This window comes from Dama dama, chromosome 27, assembly GCF_033118175.1.
Source record: "Dama dama isolate Ldn47 chromosome 27, ASM3311817v1, whole genome shotgun sequence".
Lineage (NCBI taxonomy): Eukaryota > Metazoa > Chordata > Mammalia > Artiodactyla > Cervidae > Dama > Dama dama.
In genome coordinates, this window is record NC_083707.1 from 23,313,756 (window position 1) to 23,335,617 (window position 21,862).

General features: G+C 39.8%; 1 protein-coding gene across 4 annotated transcripts in view; it reads right to left on the reverse strand.

Moving 5' to 3' along the window:
• The window catches only part of MAPRE2 (microtubule associated protein RP/EB family member 2), a 177,888-nt gene that overhangs the window by 40,777 nt on the left and 115,249 nt on the right, over positions 1-21,862 (reverse strand). For all 4 annotated transcript variants that reach the window (XM_061131078.1, XM_061131076.1, XM_061131075.1 and 1 more), the window contains 2 exons: positions 3,063-3,208; positions 106-319 (listed from right to left, as the gene is read on the reverse strand). In XM_061131078.1, coding sequence (XP_060987061.1) covers positions 106-319; positions 3,063-3,208 — 360 coding nt within the window. The remainder of the gene's footprint in view (positions 1-105; positions 320-3,062; positions 3,209-21,862) is intronic.

The window sequence follows — 21,862 nt, forward strand, 5'->3', positions numbered from 1 at the left end:
CAGAGGTGTGAAAATACTGACTGCTGGGAAGAACCAGGCAAACACGGGAGGGCCTGAGGCATTTTCCAACACAAAAGTGACTCCAGAATGACACTGTTCCAGTACCTGCTGTGGGGGAGTTGGCATGGTGGGACTTCTTGGGCAGGTTGAAGATCTGTTCGCCGGGGTCGGGAGGAGGAATTGCGTCTTGCCCTTGTCGTGCCTCTACTGGGTCATACTCCTTCCCATCGTAGTTAGCATCGTAGAACTTCTTAAACCACTGGATAAAATCCAGGTTGTCCTGGAAACGCCCTTTCACTAGCTTCTCCACGGGAATTACCTGCAATATAAAAGCACTGGGTGAGTCACAATCCCCAGGCTGGTTTGTATTGAACACAACTGAAGAGCTCCCAAAACAGAACTATTCCCCTCTGTGTCTGCAATTCATGTCTATTGACCTCTCCCCTAGTATCTTAGCCAGTGGTATCCCAAAATTTATAAAATTCTTCATTATACTAAAGAAAAAGTAAAATGGTGTAGCTGATTCTCCTGGGATGTTTAATATATCTGAACAAACCATAAGGAAAATTAAAAGGTTGCAGCCAATTCTCCTGGAATATTTAACACATCTGAACAAACCTTCCAAAACAAGGAATACCCTGAGCTGTCAAGAAGGGTGGAGCCTCTTCATAGAATGTCTATTGCCAGAGCATCTCCCCCTAAAAACATCTGCGTCTGGGATGTTGTGCTGTTCCGACACACACAGCTCGATGGGTTTTCCTTATTTCTTTGTACCACTTGGTCCAGTTGTGTTGGAATAAGCTCTTAAACCGACTGTAACTATTAGAGAGTACCAATGAATAGGAACTCAAGTCAATGAAAACACATACTAATCTAATGGTTCTTCTGAAACAAAATGAGCTTTCATAGAAATTTTCATATTCACATATTCTCATATTCACAATGTAGAGACACAAGCATAAAATAAAAGCAACTAACCACAATACAGGGCACAGTAATTCATGGGCTACACAGGAGCACAGTTAATGTGCCATGGGTAGGTGGGGGTGCAGAGGAAAGAAGAAACAGATTCAGGTGAGGGGAGTCACAGAAGGCCTCCAGGAGGAGAAGAGACTCAGCATTTATGTCAATTTCTGAGACGAAGCTAGCTTTTCATGGAATACTTTTCTATTGGTAACCCAAAAAGCCAATCAGTATTACCTTCAGAGGACTTTTCATTGTACTATTTATAAATATTTTCTATTAAAAATATTGTACTATTAAAAATAAACATTGTACTATTTATAAATATTTTGTAACTTTTGTTTATGCTAATACTGTGATTATTTTAGAAAGAGCCTTCTTGGAGCATAAGGGCCTTTCATTAACATGCTACTGTATTTTGCTTTCTGCCAAACATGAACACGTATCAACAGTTTTAGATGCTGCTGCATTAGCCAAAGCAAGCACTTGGTTCTGTTGACTTAATTCTGCATTTTCAATCAAAATTAAAGTCCCGAGGTCATAAGTCCAAAATCAGAGGTGACAAGCAAATATCTGTACAGGTACTTCTCCTGTGCTGTCACAGGCTAGGGCCAACACGGACAGGGACACTGTCTCTACACCAGGACCTTTGGGTAGAATCCTAGCATATTAAGCTGGAGAGGCCAACGAAGGTCATCAAGGTCACTGTCCCTCCAGTGACAGTACCAGAATTTTATCGTCAACATTCTTTTCCTTTTAATCTTCAACATTCTTACCAATGGGTAACCCGCTCTCTGTGTGAACACTTCTACGGATATGAAGCCCCAATTTTGTTACATGGCAAGTTCCGTCAATAAACCCATGAATGGGTGTCTCTCTCCTTTTCGATCTACAAACACGTACACAGAAATGTACAGAGAAATGATGCTAATGAGGAAGGAGACCCTGCACAATTCTGTTTTTTTAACTTGCTATTTTATATTGAATTATAGTCGATTAACAAGGTTGTGATAGTTCTAGGTGCACTCTAAGCTCTAGTTTTGAATAAATACACAAGAAGCCAAGTTGCAAATTAACCACAGCAAAGGTAATAAACTTGAAAATGATTCAAGAGGTTGAAATGTGTAAGAGAAAATATGTTTTGCAATAAAAATAATGAGAAGCCAAAATTTTCTTAATATTTTGATAAGAATGCTTTGATTATATGTTTTGAAGACACTAACTGCATTAAATTAAAAATATATACAGTTCAGCAAACTTTTCCGTTTTCTTTTAACCTCTCTTATAACCCAATATTTAACTTTTTTATTTTCATAGCCTATTTATTACTATGCAAACCAAAGTTTTCCATTTCTCCCTTGCTTTTCTTTTTTTCCTTATTTAAAATTCATTTTTTTCCAACTTATTCCCTGCAAGAGCTATATCCTAAATAAAGACTATGAATTTAATATGTATATGAACTGAATGGGCTTCAGCAATAGTCCTTATGGGAGGAAAAAGGACTCTAGCCTAACTTCACTTGTATCACGCCAGGACAAAATTTTAAAGTTCAAAGCGGGTAAAAGAACATTTTATGGACAATGAGTGAGAATCTGAGTACATACACAGGACACTTGGGACGGGTAGTCCCTCACTTTAACTTCATAACCACAGGGACCAGGGTTCCGATCCCACTTTACAGATGGGTATACTCAAAGAATTTAAATAACTTGCTCAAGTCATGGTGCTAAGATTCAAAGCCATGCCATTTCTACAGGATTTCGTGATTTCTTTAAAGAAACAAAACGAATATAAAGAGCCACAGTGGCATCTGGCAAACATGAAAATTTCTCACCTGCATTGCTAATACAGAATAACAACATGTTAGCATTCATAATTTCTGTTAAGAGTTTTTAGTTGAATGGCTACAAGTTTAGAAATCTCCTTAGATAAAAACCTCAACCAGGTATGAGAAGTGAGGGTTGTGCTTTATGCTCTACATACAAAACTCAGCCTACTGATATCAAGATATAGCCCCCTGAAATGTTTTTGGATTTTTGCACAAAAAGAAGTTTAAGCAAAGACGATGCATTTTATGGAGGTACAAATCTGCCTCCTACCTTATCAACATTCATTCGCTTGAACGATGCTTGCAGAAGCTTAAAATTGTGAATGTACTCATGCTCCAACTTCGCTTGAAATTTTACTTTCTTCAAACTAATGCAGCCTGGGAAGAGCATGTCCATGAACTGGCAGTAGGCTGCTCCTGAAAAGAGACAAGGACGGGACAGGTGTGAGTCTGAAGGCGCCACGTGTGACTGAGGGGTGCTGGGCAGGAGGGAGGCCCACGTCCTCAGCCCTCCCGCTGTGTGTGCCCCCCTCCTGACTGTGCCCACACCTCCTGGTCCACCGAGGCTGGGTGCCGGAGGGCAGGGGTGTGTCTGGGTGCAGCTCCTCCACTTCCCCACCCCTAACTACTGTGGTACAGACGCTCTTCACAACGGCACCACTGGATTCCATCAACAATGAAGAGAACTTCATTCTTTAACACATAAGGAAATCAGGGTAGGAAAAACACTTCTTAGCTTCTCTCAGAAAAAAAGGAGCATATTTTTTCCTTCCATCGAGCTGCTACCAGCTCCAAATCATTAACACATATAAGAGAAAAACAGCCGAAAATGTCTACATGGGCAAACTACAGGAAATATGGAGCTCGGAAAAAGAATATGTATACGACGCCCAAGCTGTTTTACATCCATCCTGCAAAATGGCTGAAGTTAAACTGTTTAACTAAGCCATCTAATACCAAAAACAGTTGTGTACCGATTTAATTCCAGTCCAGAGCAATGGGGTTCCTATATTAACATGAAGGATGGAGACATGGAGACTCTGAAACTTACAGAAGTTCAGAATCATACCGTTTATGACTGAGAAATGAAAATAATAAGACATGTCCGATGAGTCCCCTGAGGAAACAGTCATAGAAAAAAGGGTTCATTAGTAAGTCTTTCATATACATCTGTATGTACATTTTTATGAAGAACTCTTAGATCATGACAATTTCAACTAGAAAACTGCAGAAAGATCACAAATATTGATTCAAATCTTCTTAACAGTAAAGGCTAAAAGCATTGAGTAAAAGAAATTCCGAGTCAGAAAGGTTATTTTTCTTTTACAAGTAGGAAAAGCAATTGAGTGGTGAGAATGGGAACAAACAGCCATTTATGAGTGCTCTTTGCTTCTGCACTTCTCCAGATCCTCAGTCTGTTTCTATAATATGCCAGTAATATGCCTTTTTGAACATAAAGGGCTCCCCTCCATCCACTGGTATCAAGGTTTTGTAAGAAGTCTTTTATTCTGTTTGAGAAACTCTCCCTTACATAGGAAGAGACCACTTGGTCTCTTATGTCAAACAGAGGCTGAGCATCCTTTACTGAGATAGGAATCCAAGAAAAGAGGGAAGGAGAAAATGTTAGTCAATTAGTCGTGTCCAGCTCTTTGCGGTCCCATGGACTAGCCCACCAAGCTCCTCTGTCCATGGGATTTTCCAGGCTAGATACTGGAGTGGGTTGCCCTTCCCTTCTCCAGGGGACCTTCCGGACCCAGGGATCGAACCCTGGTCGCTTCTTTTCTGAGAGAAGCTAAGAAGTGTTGTTCCTACCCTGATTTCCTGATGCAGGTCTCCTGCATCACAGGCAGATTCTTTATCATCTGGGCCACCAGGGAAGCCCTATCAAGGATCTAGGGGCAGCTAAAGACAAAACGGTGAGGCAACTCATTATGTGTAGGTAAGACTATAAGGTGATACAATAGAGACCACAATAAGTTATCACCTCCAGAATCTTTACATCTGTGATGCCTCCTTTAGACGCCAATACCCTGAGTACAAAACTGGGATTTTGTAGTTAAGCAGATGGGTTCTCTTAAAAACAAAAGAACGTAAAACAAACCCAAACAAAATACACTGGAAGAAATAAGCATCATGACCCTGGGGGGTGTTCTTACAGCTGTCATCCATTATCCGGCTCTTCCTTTTGACGTGCCACCAGATGGAGCCAATACCAATAGCCACTCAACCTGATTTTTATAGAAAAGGGGATGTCTAAACCCAAGTGTCTCATTACCTGCCATTTAAAGAGTTATTTTCACTTCTGTAGTGTTCAACATAAAGTTTACTTATGGAGACACCAGTATCTATGCATTCTTACAAACCTACCAAGCAAATCACTCATTTTCCAAATTCGAAAAGTAATAGCAGCTTTTGAGGAAAAAAAGAAACAACTTGCATATAGAGTGTGAAGCAAGGAACGAAAAATCACCTCCATCATCCAGAGAAAACCACTGTTAATACTCTGGCACAAACCATTCTTTTTTTTTTTTAATTTAACAGACCGTGATTCCTTTTCCAGATCATTAAATATTCTCTACTGACATTTTTAATGGCCTTCTGATTTTTATATCATGCTTAGCAACTTTCCCAAGCCAAGATTACATAAATATGCATGTGTATTTTCTTTAAGTACTTTTATGGTCTCAACTTTTACATTTACATTCTGAATCCATGTGGAATTTATTTCGGTCTATGATGTAAAGGATGGTTCTAATTTTAGTTATTCCAAATGTTAGTGAAAATGGCATTTTTGGCTCCCCAGCAATTGGACGCCTTCCCATCTGACTTGATGCAACAGGACCCTGCCTCCCACCACAGCACCGAAGGTGGGCGGACAGTCCTTTCCCCACACCCAACTTGTGACTTAGGCTCTGTCTTTGAATGCTCTTGCCTGGGTTTCTGAATCTTAATGGGGTGAGTGAAACATGCAGGGGCCATTAGAATTTGGTCATGGTGGCCACGGTGGGATCTAGCAGAAGCTGGAGCAGCCCATCATCATCCTGACCATCCCAGGCCAGTGGCTTGAGCAAGGCTCTCTTTCTAGTTTCTTAGCATCTTTTGCTTGCTGTCATCTTCTGAGCTTGGTTTCTCCAATGACCCTGAGCTGCCCAGTACCGTTTCTGTAAATCTGTCTCTGCTTCAACTTGCCACAATTATTTTCTGCTATTTTCCAACCCCAAATGCTGACTGATAAAGTTAGGGAGGTGTTGAGCACCATTGTTTCATAAATAATCTATACTTTTCCCACTGAGGAATAACTGTTTTTACTCTCTATGACTTTTCTAATACATGCTCTTAAAGTCTTTTCTTAGTTTTTTTTTTTTGGGGGGGGGGGGAGGTGAGGTTCTGTCCCTGTGATGGTTGCACACTCTTCCTGGTGGCTCAGTGGTAAAGAGTCCTGCCAATCTGCCTGCCAATGCAGGAGACCTGAGTTTGATCCTGGGTTGGAAAGATCCCCTGGAGAGGGAAATTCCCAGTATTCATGTCTGGGAAATCCCATGCACAGAGCCAGGGGTTACAGTCTGTGGGGTCACAAGAGAGTCAGACGTGACTTAAACAACAGCAATCACAAGTATTACTACATGTAGAATAATTTCTCCTCTCTCTTTCCTCAAAAATTTCTCAAATTGTTATGCATTTATTCTTTCTATAATATTTTTGAATTTGTCATTCACAGCACAAAGAAAATAGATTTTCTTTTTTCTTCTTTTCTTTTTTTTAGATTTTCTTTTAAAAGCAGTCATTTACTATCTAGTGACAGAGCTTTATTGAAATATAATTCATATACCATGAAGTTCAATCTTCTAAAGTTTATAATCCAGAGGTTTTTAATACAGTCACAGAATCATGCCTCTATCACCACTTTCTAATTCCAGAAGGTTTTCAAGATTTTCACCGGCCAAAAAAACCCCAGTCATGTTAGCTGCCACTCTTGACTCTCTCCTCCCCCAAGGCCATGGTAATTAAGCACTAAATCAGTTTTCGGTTGCTATGGACTTGCTTACTCTGGACATTTCATATAAATGGAATCACAAAGTATGTGGCCTTTGTATCTGGTTTCACTCACTTAGCAAAATCTTTCCCAGGTTCATCCAGGTTGTGGCATGTGTCAGAACGTTATGTTCTTTTTTTTATGGCTGAATAATACTCCATTGTATGAATACAACATATTTTATTGATTCAATCATCAGCTGACCAACATTTGAGTTGTTTTCACTTTGGGGTTATTATGAACAATGCTGCTACAAACACTCGTGTACAAGATTTTGCATGAACATAAGTTTTCAATTCTCCTGAGATATACCTAGGAGTGGAAAAGGGCACTTTTGTGTTTAACATTTTGAAACACAACCAGACTGTTTTCCAAAGCAGGTGCTCCATTTCACAATCCCACCAGCAACGTATGAGGGTTCCAGGTTCTCCAGATCTTCACCAACATTTACTATCTTTTTGATTCTAGTCATCCTAGTGCATGTATATTTTTGATTTCTCTAAAGACAAATGATGTTAAACATCTCTTCCACATGCTTTTTGATTATTTTTATATCTTCTTTGGAGAAATGTTTATGCAAATCCTTTGCAGGGGGCAGGGTTAGTTGCTCAGTCATGTCCAACTCTTTGAGACCCCATGGACTGTAGCCCACTGGACTCCTCTGTCCATGGAATTTTCCATGCAAGAATACTGGAGTAGGTTGCCATTTCCTTCTCCAATGTCAATCCCTCGCTCATTTTTAAATGAGGTTAAATGTTTTCTTATTGGCGAAGTGAAGAGTTTTGCTACATTTCAGAAACAAGTCTTTTATCAGATATTTGCTTTGCAAATATTTTTTACTGTGAATTGTCTTTTTCTTCCTTTTTAAAAAAATATTTATTTATGCTGCACCAGGTCTTAGTTGGGACACACAGGATCCAGTGGGATCTTCGATCCTTGTTTCAACATGCAGGATCTTTAGTTGTGGTATGGAAAATCTTTAGTTGTGGCATGTGGGATCTAGTTCCCTGATCAGGGATTGAACCTGGGCCCCCTGTATTGGGACTGCAAAGTCTTAGTCACTGAACCGTCAAGGGAAGTCCCTGATTGTCTTTTTCTTGATGATATCCTTTGAAGTACAAAATTTTTTAACTTTGATGAAGCACAATTCATCCATTGTTTCTTTTGGTAATTACTTGGTTTCTGTCATATCTAAGAAACCACTGCTTAATCCAAATGCATAATGATTTCACTAACTTCTCTTCTAAAAGATGTTTAGTTTTAGTTCTTACATTTAGGTCAATGATGCATTTTCAATTATTTCTTCTATACACTGTGCAGTTTGGATCCAAATGTCATTATTTTGTACATGATCATTCAGCTATCCCAGCACCATTTAATTATCTTGGCACTCTTGTTGAAATCAATTAATTATATATATATGTGTATACACAAACACACACATGGTTTATTCCTGAGCTTTCAATTCTATTCCATCTATATACCTATCCTTGGGCCAGTAACACTATCCTGACTACTACAGGTCTGTAATCAGTTTCCAAATCAAAATAGAAGTCTTCAAACTTTGTTTTTCCTTTTCAAGATTCCTTCAGCTATTCTGGGTTCCATGAATTTACCTATTAATCTTAGAATCAGCTCAATTCCTGTAAAAAGGTAGTTGAGATTGTGACAGGGACGTAACTGAATCGAAAGATTAATTTGGGGAGCAGTGCCATCTTAACAACATTAGGCTTTCCAATCCACAAATAGGAGATGTCTTTCCACTTAAGTTCCTCCAATGATGTTTCAAAGTTTTTGGTGTATGTCTTCCAATTCTTCGTTAAATTTCTTCCTATTGTAATCTCTTTAATGCTATTTTACATGGAACTGTACTCTCAATTTTATTTTCAGATAACACTAATAAGATTGATTTTGGGATACTGATTTTGCATCCTTCAATCCTGCTTATTCGTTTTAATAGTTTTTTGTTGGTTCCTTAGGATTTTCTACATATGAGATCATGACTCTAGTTTTAACTTCTTTCTTTCCAAGCTCAATACATCATTTCTTTTTCTTTCCCAACTGGCCTGGCTGGAACCTCTAGAAAAATGTTGAATAAAAGTGCTAAGAGTGGACCTCCTGTCTTATTCTTGGTCTTTGTGGGGGAAGCAACTAGTTATTCACTCTAAGTATGATAATCTTTGCAACCCTATGGGCTGTAGCCTGCCAGTCTCCTCTGCCCATGGGATCTCCCAGGCAAGAACACTGGAGTGGGTTGCCATGCCCTCCTCCAGGGAATCTTCCCGACCCAGGGATTGAACTTTCATCTTTTATGTCTCCTGCATTGGCAGGCAGGTTCTTAACCACGAGCACCACCTGGGAAGCCCAAATATAATAATAATAACCATGGGTTTTTCATAAATGACATTATCAGATTGAAAAGTTCCTTTCTATTCCTAGTTTTAGTGATTTTTAATCATAAAAGGGTATTAAATTTTGTCAAATTCCTTTTTTAATATTCACTGAGATTATCATGTGGCTTTTGTCCTTTATTAATACTGAGTACAACATTGTTTTTCATATGTTAAGACAACCTTGCATTAACCCCATTTGATCCTAGTATATAATCCTTTTTGTTTGTTGCTGGATTTATTCTGCTAGTATTTGTTGAGGATTTTTGTGTCCTTATTCGTAAGAGATACTGATCTATAGTTTTTGTGTGATATCTTTTTTTTTTTTTTGGCTTTGGTATCAGGGTGATACTGACCTCAGAGAATGAACTGTAAAGCATTCCCTCTCTTTTATTTTTTGGAACAGTTTTTAAAGGATTGGTGTTAGATTTTCTTTAAATGTTGGTAGAATTCAATGTTAAGTTATTTGGGTCTGGGTTTTTATTTGTGGAAATTATTTCTTTTTTAATTGCCAATGCAATCTTTTGTTACATAGGACTATTCACAATTTCTATTTTTTAAGTTTTTGTAGTTTATGCCTTTTTAGGTTATTTGTCCATTTTATCTAGATTGAAAATTACTGCTTTTAAACATTTACTTTTATTGCTATAGTTATTATTCATGAGTTCTAATAAATTTTCAGTTAGTTCTCTGAGGTTTTATCAGGAGAAATCAAGGCATAAAATAATGCATTTGTTGTACCATGTATATATGTATATATACATAAAGTATACAAAAAATATATACCAACTACCTTTTCAACTACCATGGAGATAACAAAAATGTTTTCCTCCTTTGATTAACATTAAATTTCTTCAGTCATCATCATTGATTTCCTAATGTTGAATCATCTTTGCATTCCTGAACTAAGTCCTACTTGGTGGTGTCCACAAAGTTTTCATTACAGTGCTGGCTTAGATTCACAAACTCTTAAATGAGATTGTGTGCAACATTTTTTGTACGGTTTTGTCTTCTTTTCTTATGGTTCTTTTAAGTTTAAAGAAATAACTTAAAACTATGGGAAACCGTCCACATTTTTGAGGGTCTAAAAGCTTGAGCACTAGAGTTAAAAAAAAAAGATCTGGTTAGAATCCTTATTGCACATCAGCTACCAGTACGTCCTGGGCTTTTCACACCTTCCCTACTCATTCATTTCACCTGAACAGCAAAGAAGCTGACTAATTTCTTCAATAAACAATGAATTAAAGGGTGGATTACATTAGCATTTGCAGTAAGTTCAAGTTATGTTATGTGATCATTTAGGTATAACATTGTATGTCATTTTCTAGAGTCAAAGGAGGCCCTGAGAATTAAAAAAAAATATATCTTACTGACTTCGAAAATGTTGCTAAAGAATTGTTGCTACTGCCTCTGGGTATCTCCATTTGGATATTTTCAACTTCATTCCTCAAATCTCTAGTGCTTAAAAGAGACATCATGAAAAGGATACCTTGATATTAACTGTTGCTACTAAGAAGATCATCAGTGGTTCTTGTGGGGCAGGAATCCACACTCAGGCATATCTTAAACAAGGCTGTCATGTTCTGACTCCCATCAAAGGGCACCCCTCCATCTGTGCTCTGGGTCCCATCTCCCCTCACCTTCTCATGGATGTCACTACTGCAACTTTCCTCACTCTCCTGCAATGTCAATTTCTCTCCATGTGGTCTTTGTTGTTTTTTTTTATGTGGACCATTTTTAAGTCATGTCCAACTCTTGTGACCCCAAGGACAGTAGTCCCCCAGGCTCCTCTGTCCATGGGATTCTCCAGGCAAGAATATTGGAGTAGGTTGCCATTCCCTCCAGTGCATCTTCCTGACCCAGGGGTCGAACCCGGGTCTCCTGCATTACAGGCAGGTTCTTTACCAACTGAGCTATGTCTTTATTGAATTTGTTACAAAATTGCTTCTGTTGTATGTGTTGATTTTTTGGCCCTGAGGCACCTGGGCTCTTAGCTCTTCAAGGAGGGATTGAATTCACACCCCCTTCACTGGAACGTGAAGTCCTAACCACTAGAGCGCCAGCAAAGTCCCCTGACTTTTCTTAACATGTGCAAACATGCTCTGCTGTCATATGATTTTGACAAAATAAGATTTTAAAAACCTCCTTAACTCCATATAATCTGTTAGTTTGTTGTTGTTTAGTCCCTAAGCTGTGTCCAACTCTTTTGCGATCCCATGAACTGCAGCTTGCCAAGCTCCTCTGTCCATGGGATTTCCCAGGCAAGATACTGACGTGTATTGCCATTTCCATCTCCATGGGATCTTCCCCACCCAGGGATCGAACCCGTGTCTCCTGCATTGCGGGCAGATTCTTTACCACTGAGCCACCAGGGAAGCCCCAATCTTTTAGCTACTATGCCATTTATTTCCTCCTATACACGGCAAAACTTGACAAAACTGTCTTTATTTTCCATGTTTACTCTACCACTCAAACCAATTCAATTGTCTTCCAATCTTACTATAGAGGTTACCAAGGTTATCAATAATCTCTCTGTTACTGAGTCAAATAGTCACCTTTTTTTCTTCATCCAGCTCAACCTCTGAATAGTACTGGGTTCTGGTGATAAGTACCTCCATCTTCAAAGTCTGCATTTTGTTCCTTAATTAGACAAAACAGGTACCAACTAACTTGAAAATCGAGGAATCGCTGCCATTGTCCTAAAAGTCTAGCCAGCCACAATTTAGGATGTTGCTCACCTCACTGACAGGTGTAGAGATTTGGGGTCATTTCATTCATCCCACAATAATGTGGCCTACATTTCACACAGATCCCACTTTCATCAGATGATGCCAAGGTTGCCATGATTCATGTACCGCCCCTTGCTAAGGATACACCCGTGGTTCCTGTGAAACCATTACAAAATTCAAACTCCTTCCCTGGCCTGCAGGGCCCTGTGACCAGGCCTCTGTCCACCGCTCCCTGGAAGCTCCTTTCACACTGGCTTCCTTGTTACTCCACGTTCTTGCTATTCATAGCAAGGCTTAGAGGTCACCTCCTCAGAGGCCGTCCCTGACCACAGCAACTGAAGTGACCCCTGCGTTACTCGGCCACCTCATTTAGTTTTATGTCTGGTATTTTATGGTTAACTCATCCATTGGTTTGTGGAATGCAGGTTTCAAGAGAGTCTGCACTTTAATCTGGCCGGGTCCGCTCTGTATCCAAGCCTTTAATATGGTACCTTGCACGGTATGAGCATCAGTAAACATCTGGTTAATGAATGAAGGTTTACAGGTTGTAGCAGCTGAACCACAACAAGGGCTGGTAAACAATAAAATTCTAATGTTACCAAAGTCCCGGATAAGAGGCATTACTGGAAGAGTTGCTATCTACTTTTTAAAGAATTGATGGGGTAGAAATACATTAAAGGCAAAACAAAAACCTAACCAAAACAAGAGCTACTCTGGAAATCAGTCTTCAGAAAAGTGAAAAATAAGCTTTAAAAGGCTAAATACTAGCTATCACACCAAGGTAAAAGCAATACAAATTGTAGGATGTTGTGCTTACCAAGACATTAATTATGATGGGCTATGCTCTAAGCCCATTGGCTCAAGGTGCTACTGCAGTTTTATGAAGGTCAATGAGATTCTGGAAATAATCAGGAAAAAAGCAGAAAAAAAGGAAAATATTCTGCCTTTGTACACTGCCATGCTATGCCTGCGCTTATAGCCCTGAGGATAATTTCAGTTGCAATATATCAAAAGTGACATAATGGAGCTGAAAAATTGGGGGACAGGAATTCAAAATGAACAGCTGGGGCATGGTATGAAGGCAGAACTCAAGAATGAATATTCAGACTCAAAAGACTTGAGGATGTATGATTTAGGTCTATGAAATAATGAACAGCATGAGAAGACAAATAATCTCATGTTTACCAGATCCCATCCCAGCACCCCAGCAGAAAAATATCAGAATAAACTGACATTTTTTTAAAAGGAAAATTTCAGATAACAAAAGAGAAAGGCAATAGTACTAAACAAGTTTATGGGTTGTATTATGCCAAGAAACAGACAAAAGGAAAACACCTACATTTGTGTAAAATCTGTAAAGCGTTCCTATCTATTCAAAACCTTCTGAATCCCACGGAGGTAAGTATTTTAAATTATCATCACCCTATTTTATAGACTTGGGAACAGGTTCAGAAAGTCATTCTGCTAACAAAAGTAACACAAGAGGAATTTACACTCTGTTGTGAACTCCAATTAAAAAGTTTTTTTTCTTCTCCTTCTCTATGCTGCTTCCAAGATTTATAAAATTTAAAGGTTCAAAGAGAGCTTAGAAAACTTGCTAGATTATAATTTTATAAGTAGTCACAAAGGAAAGAGAACATATGAACCTTTCAGACTGATGGGAGCGGTGTCAGCCATTTCCTCCTCATAGGAGGATCTTGGGCTGGACAGAGAGCTCATTAATCTGCCCCAGAGTCATGATTTTATATTTTAGTATACATACTCCTAATAACTTTATTTTACATATATAGGGTATATATATGTGTGTGTGTGTATATATATAAAGCATATCCTCTCCCAATAATATATTACTATTCACTTCTCTGCACACCTGTAACACAACACTGTAAGTCAACTATTCTACAACAAAAATTAAAATAAATAAATAAATTTCTATAGTCCTTGAAAAAAAATAATACATTACTGCTGTCAAGATTTCACAGTACTTTCCCAGAAATGGGACACAATCTGTGGAGAAGACATCAAGCTATATTTGGTTTGGCCATGAACGGCTACTCAAATTGCCCATCTGATTTTCTCCAGGCCAGGGAACCCTTCTACAGAAAAGCCTATGTCACTGAGGTATTCATTTATCACTTTGCATAATCTTACTTGGTACCAATAAAGGGTCAGAAGCAAAAAGATGACATCTATTTAATGGACACACCTGTGCAATTATACCTTTAATTACAGAAATCATACAACTTTTTAAAAAAGCTTATTTTCTCAAATTACTATCAGTGAAGACAGAGGAGGGGGTGGGAAGGATAGAAAACCAGGCTACTGGTCCTTCGAGCAAAGCCTCGATCATCCTGAATGGACTGTGACATGTCATCACACCCTTCTAAGTCAACAGTATTCCTAGCTGCAAAATGTCTGGTCTGGACAGATCTCTAAGCCCTAAAATGAGATGATTCTCTAATTCACAGTCCATCACCAACTTGTCTTTTAAGGGACACTTGATATTTCTGCTATTTAGGAGACAACAATGTGTTTCATCCTCATATGACTAAGACTTTTGCCAGCGTGCCTGCTTGTAGCCATCGCCATCTTTTGCTCGGTTGCTATAGGAGACAGGAGTATGTAGCTGCATCTGCAGGATGCTCTCAAGAGCACCCATTCATGTCCTTCCCACCCAGGTACCCTTCTTTGAGCTCTTGATACTGATACACTCAGCAACATAATCATACTTTCTGTCATCTTCGGCAGCTGACTATTAAGTATCTTTCCCATTAGAATACTGCTTTTATACAATAATCACAAAATCCTTCCCACTCTGTTTTTGCATTCAGCCCATCTTTCCTTGAACTGATCTCACCGCAGAACTGCATCGGTTACCAAAGCCCAAACCTCATGCTGGAGGCAGTATTCCCTTTGGGAAATCGGGGCTTCCTAATGAGCAAAGCGAGGCTGTAAAACACAGGGTTACAGATTTCCATCACATCAGCAGAAACCACGCGACCTACACAAACACAAGGCTTGAAGACTTTAATGGCAACTATGACACAATGCTTTGAAACGTGAACATTTTAAAGGAATTTAAAGTTCCCAATTTCAACTCCATTTTTCTAATCCAACAAAAATGTGCTGAAATTGGTAGCAGCCCCATGCTGTTTTCACAGGCATCTTTCGCATTCCTGGCATGAGCAGCAGCTTCATAGCTTCAGTTACACAGTATTATTTAACTCGGTGAAAGTGACCTTAGGACGCTGTCTACTTCACCTGTCCAGAATCACAGATTCACAAATAGAGATCTGGAATTGAGAAACTTGGTTTCAACTGAGTTCAAGCCCTGGAATTCTCAGGGTCCTCAACTGAGCTTCCTGCTTCTTCCTTCAGCTTGGAGTTATGTCAGAAACTTTTAATTCATATTTTAAACGAGTCTCAAAGACAGATAGCTTTCAAACCGATTCCTTGAAGAGGAAAAGGAGTTGGAACCAGCAGGAAGACTTCATCTCTTGCAGACATAGATGGAGAAAGATTCTGTGACTTATACTCGATACTAAAAGCACTCCATCCATGCCCTTCTCCCACTCAGGAAGCTGTCAAAGGATATTTTCATCTTTCTTTTATAGAAAAAGAAATAAGCTAGCAATCATTATGCGAACAGATGGATTTTTAAGAGTATCATCAGATATATTAAAAATCCTTGTCAAACCATGTCATTGGGCTTTCATCTGATACATGTCCTCAAGTTTTACTGATTCCTATGATAGAAAACCTTTTTAAGAATCTTACAAGGCTGCAGCAAATTGCAGTTAAAGATACCAAAGCTCTCTGTTCACAACCTGCCTTCAAAAACCAGGAGTCTTTTTATAAAGTAAGTGTTGTATTAGTCGCTCAGTCGTGTCCAACTCTGTGACCCCATGGATGGTAGCCCGCCAGGCTCCTCTGTCCATGGGAATCTCCAGGCAAGGACACTGGAGTGGGCAGCTATTCTCTTCTCCAGGGGATCTTCCCGACTCAGGGATCAAACCTGGGTCTCCTGTGTTGCAGGCAGATTCACTGTCTGAGCCACCAGGTAAGCCCCCCAAGATCAATGCAGTGAGTTGATTTAAAAGTGGTTGTTCATCAAAAAATCATGGAAGAATGAAGACTGTTTTCTTTCTACAGTAGGAAATTTCAATACAGTAAAAATCTACATTGGGCTTCCCAGGTGGCGCTAGTGGTAAAGAATCCGCCTGCCAATTCAGGAGACTCAAGTTCAATCCCTGGGTTGGGAAGAACCCCTGGAATAGGAAATGGTTACCCACTCCAGTATTCTTGTCTGGAAAATCCCACAGACAGAGAAGCCTGGCAGGCTCTACTCCATGGGGTCCCAAAGAGTCGGCACAGCCCCTGAGCACAGCACAAAAATCTACACACCAAATAGCCCTTGATTAAGATTTAGGTACCAGTATTTGTATTTAAAAGTATATTTTAGAGAAATAATTAGATTATGAAAGATAGAAACATGTAATACTCAGAACAGAGCTGGTATTTTAAGAGTGGTAAAATAAAATCATGAAAATAATTTTCACAGACATGAACTGTAACTCTGAGCTGCAAACTGGATGCAAAGAAAGCTAAAGTCTAACTGGACCGTTTCCAGTTGTTTTGTTCAATGAAATCATAATTACCCTGCAACTTAGCATCTTGCAGTTGAATGCCTTAGGGAAAAACACAAAACTTCAAATCTGCCTGCTGATGCAAACAAAGATTCAGTCACCTGACACAAGAAAGAAATGGCAGGTGAAGAATCACCATGTTGGTATGAAAGGTTTCTTTTCACGACGACCTGGAGCTGGGTGCTTGGTTTCACTTCTCGTTTCTAACACCAGTGACTTCCTTAGGGTAACGCACTCATCGAATTTTATCAAAACAAGCTGTCATAAGCAGCTTCGTACCATAAGCTCTGGCCTCTACATGGGAATCAGGAATGCAGGAATGGGAGAGGCACTAGGAGCGCAGACAGGAATGGTGGCAGGACAAAATGTCACTGGCTCCCAGATGCTGAAACTGGCAGCGCGATGTCCCTAAGGCCGAAGTCCGAGAATAGAGCTGAAGTTAGAATCTGGCTTTCCAGACAGAGGAAGAGAGGCAACAGGAAAAGCTTTTATTACAAATGAAAAACAAGGTAGAAAGATACATGGGAAACCCATTCTGAAGGGGTCACTTTTCTTACCGGGGTAATCAAAATAGAAAGTTTGGTAAAGCTGTAATGGCAGAGGATACAGTTTCTCTGTGACTGTGCACTCATGGATTTTCACACATTTGTTTGTATTACCTCCTCTGATGGACAAAAAGAAATTTTTTAAGTACTGAAATTACATGAGTGACTATGTAAAAAGGCAAGATTTGTATTTTTTTTAAACAGAATATTTTACTTAATTTATTTTTGGGGTTGGGCTGGGTCTTTCTGTAGTTGTGGAGGGCGGGGGGCTACTCTCTAGTTGCGGTGCACAGGCTTCTCATTGCGGTGGCTTCTCTTGTTGCAGAGCACATGCTCCAGAAACAGGGGCATCAGTACCTGCAGCAACAGCTGTAGTGCGTGGGGGCTCCGTAGCTTCGGCACACGGGCTCTGGAACACGGGCTCAGTAGTTGTGATGCATGAGCTTGAGTGCTCCATGGCATATGGAATCTTCCTGGACCAGGGATTAAACCTGTCCATGTGCACTGGCAGGTAGATTCGTACCCACCAGAGAAGTCCAAAAGGCAAGATTTAAATTAAGAAAAGCTTTAGGAGGTAAGAATCTGAAAAGCTGGATTTCTCATCTAATTTCTGTGGTTATAAAGAAATGCCCATCTGGAAGGTGGTACAGACGGATGTCGCTTGGTTTCTTAATCAATGAAAAAAATCAATAAACCAACAAATACTTATTGAGGAAAATCATTTTACTCTTAAAGGACCAAGAAATTTAGTTTTGAGAGATCAGAGAAACATACATGGAAATTCTAGCAAAAGTACAAAACATCTCTAAGAGTTAAACTATATGGCAGAGACACAAGGATTAAAGGAGTTAGTTCAAAACTTCTGTCTAACTGTTGTTGTTTAGTCACTGAGTTGTGTCCGACTCTTTGCAACCCTATGGACTGCAGCATGCCAGGCTTCCCTGTCCATCACCATCTCCCAGAGCTGACTCAAACTCATGTCCATTGAGTCAGTGATGCCATCCAACCATCTTGTCCTCTGTCATCCCCTTCTCCTCCCGCCTTCAATCTTTCCCAGCATCAGGGTCTTTTCCAATGAGTCAGTTCTTCGCATTAGGTGGCCAAAGTACTGGAACTTCACCTTCAGCATCAGTCCCTTCAATGAATATTCAGGACTGATTTCCTTTAGGATGGACTGGTTTGATATCCCTGCAGTCCAAGGGACTCTCAAGAGCCTTCTCCAACACCACAGTTCAAAAGCGTCAATTCTTCAGTGCTCAGCTTTCTTTATGGTCCAACTCTCACATCCATACATGACCAGTGGAAAAACCATAGCTTTGATTATACAGACCTTTGTAGGCAAAGAAATAATGTCTCTGCTGTCTAGGTTGGTCATAGGTTTTCTTCCAAGGAGCAAGCATCTTCTCATTTCATGGCTGCAGTCACCATCTGCAGTGATTTTGGAGCCCAAGAAAATAAACTGCTCAATAAACTCCCCCCAAAGAGTAATCAATATTATCAAACAGATAAAGTCAAGTCAAACTTGCACAGTCATTTCTAGACCTGAAGGACCTTGACTTCCGGTGTTGAGGTTAATGGTACTCAATGACCTTAAGACCTAAAGAGGAAACACACACATTTTGCTGAATGAATAGGCTGGAAGGTAGCACTGGGGATGGTCCTCAGAGAGGCATTTCAAGCCAAAATAGGGAATTACAACAGCTGGTGAAAGCTGAGTTTGGGCAAATGCAGGCAACAGGGAGGGAAGTGAAGGGGGAAGATGCTAGGAAGATGGATTGCAGACAGACTATTCAAGGCTTTAAAAGCAGCAGCTTAAGTTAATTTGGTAGGTAGTGGGGGAACCAATATTTCTAGGCACAAGTTTCTTTAGAGAACAGTCCCTTAAACTGTGCCATTTTTAAGCTCCAATTTTAAGAATGTATCTATTTTAGAGGCAAATGAGATTAAGGATAAATGACCTAAAGCTGTCCATCGACAGATGAGTGGATACAGAAAATGTGGTATATACAATATCCATACAATGCAATATTACCCAGCCATTAAAAAGAATGAGATTATCATAGTAAGTGACAAAAAGATAAATAGGATATCACTTACTGTGGAATCTAAAATACGCCAGAAATGAACTAATTTATGAAACAGAAACAGACTCACAGACATAGAGAACAGACTTGTGGTTGCCAAGGGGAAGGGAATGTGGGGCCTACTTTACAGCACAGAGAACTATATTCAGTATCCTGAGATAAGCCATAATGGAAAAGAATATGAAAAATAATATAGGTATGTATAATTGAATCACTCTGCTATATAACAGAAATCAACAGAATACCGTAAACTAACTATACTTCAATAAATTTTTTTTTAATCCCTAAAGCTTATAAACCATCCCAATTTCTCAGCAAATTTCTATTAGACTACTGCTCATATCACTCTATCAGCAGTACTATATGCAGGCCACTGTGTGACCTCCAGGTGTCATAGTTGATGAAGAAGCTTTTAGTAGGTGTGAACAGAGCACAAACCCGCAGTCCATTTCTACACTATGGACCACTCACTACAGGTCAATGTTAGAAAGACTGCCTTCTTAACGGCTAAAGTCACTGTCCCTGGGACTGGGACCTGCAAGGTTCTTCCCAGATCAAAGCCATTTTACCTCCTCTCCAAGGCTTGCAGCTGAGGGTTCCTTCCCTACTGCCACCCCTCCTCACATCCAGTCCACAAGCTCTCACCAATACCAAAACTAGCATCAATACCAACACCATCCCCTCCTTTCCAGAGATGACAATCTTCCCCACAGCTCCCTAAGAAGAGGCCTGGAAGCCAGAGAGAGCCCAAAAGACCAAGGTGGTACCAAAGGAAGCCCCCAGCATTGCAGAGGAACTACCATGCCACATTCATGCAGACCGTAATACACAAGACAGTATTTTTCTATAATACACTGCTTTCTGCATATTTCCCAGGTTTATCCTTGTCTAGGCAGAGGAACCAGAGATCAAATAGCCAACATCCGCTGGATCACAGAAAATGCAAGAGAGTTCCAGAAAAACATCTACTTCTGCTTTATTGACTGTGCCAAAGCCTTTGACTGTGTGGATCACAAGAAACTGTGGAAAATTCAAGAGATGGGAATACCAGACCACCTGACCTGCCTCCAGAGAAATCTGTATGCAGGTCAAGGAGGAACAGTTAGAACCGGACATGGAACAACAGACTGGTTCCAAACTGGGAAAGGAGTACGTCAAGGCTCTATATTGTCACCCTGCTTATTTAACTTATATGCAGAGTAGAAATGCCGGGCAGGATGAAGCACAAGCTGGAATCAAGACTGCCAGGAGAGAAATATCAATAACCTCAGATATACAGATGACATCACCCTCATGGCAGGAAGTGAAGAAAAACTAAAGAGCCTCTTGATGAAAGTCAAAGAGGAGAGTGAAAAAGTTGGCTTAAAACTCAACATTCAGAAAACTAAGATCACAGCTTCCAGTCCCATCACTTCATGGCAAATAGATGGGGAAACAATGGAAACACTGACAGATTTTATTTTCTTGGGCTCCAAAATCACTGCAGATGGTGACTGCAGCCATGAAATTAAAAGATGCTTGCTCCTTGGAAGAAAAGCTATGACCAACCTAGACAGCTAGACAGCATATTGAAAAGCAGAGACATTACTTTGCTGACAAAGGTCCATATAATCAAAGCTAGGTTTTTCCAGTAGTCATGTATGGATGTGAGAGTTGGACTATAAAGAAAACTGAGGGCCGAAGAATTGATGCTTTTGAACTGTGGTGTTGGAGAAGACTTGAGAGTCCCTTGGACTGCAAGGAGATCCAACCAGTCCATCCTAAAGGAGATCAGTCCTGGGTGTTCATTGGAAGGACTGATGCTGAAACTGAAACTCCAATACTTTGGCCTCATGATGGGGAGAACTGTCTCACTGGAAAAGACCCTGATGCTGGGAAAGTTTGAAGGCAGGAGGAGAAGGGTTTGACAGAAGATGAGATGGTTGGATGGCATCACTGACTATATGAACATGAGTTTGAGCAAGCTCCAGGAGTTGGTGATGGACAGGGAAGCCTGGCATGCTACAGTCCATGGGGTTGCAAAGAGTCGGACACGACTGAACGACTGAACTGAACTGAACCCTTTTCTAAGCACAATTCTAGTATTATGAGGATCCCAAATGAGTATGAGGAATGTACAAGTATTTACTTCTGAGATTCAATCCTAGAAGAAACTGAAAGAACGAAATGTAATTTTAAAAAGAAAGAAAAGAAGGCAAGAAAGAAGTTTTCTTTAAAAACATTCAATTTTTTAATGTTATACTTAACTGTAATCAAGTGTAATTTTAAAGTTGACATACACTATGAAATGTCAAACAAATACATAATCTAAAAGAAATCAAAGTGGAGAAGCGATCTTCCTTTGGAGAATGCTAGGAGAAACTGCGGGAAATTTTGTCATCACGAGTTTCGCATTTACATGCTTCTTATTGTCAAATTGGTCTAGGATAAGACCAAACTCTTGGATAAGAACAAACTCCTGACCCAATCTGTGGAGTGATGGTTATTTTAAGAGCTGACAAGCAATTCTTCTGTTTTCAGGTATGTCATTCTAACATGCCCAACATGCCTAAACATTTGATGATGACTTCTGACACTCCTTTTTTTTTTAAAATAGTATTTACATGACTGATAAAACTGTAAATTTAAAAACAATTCAGGAAAA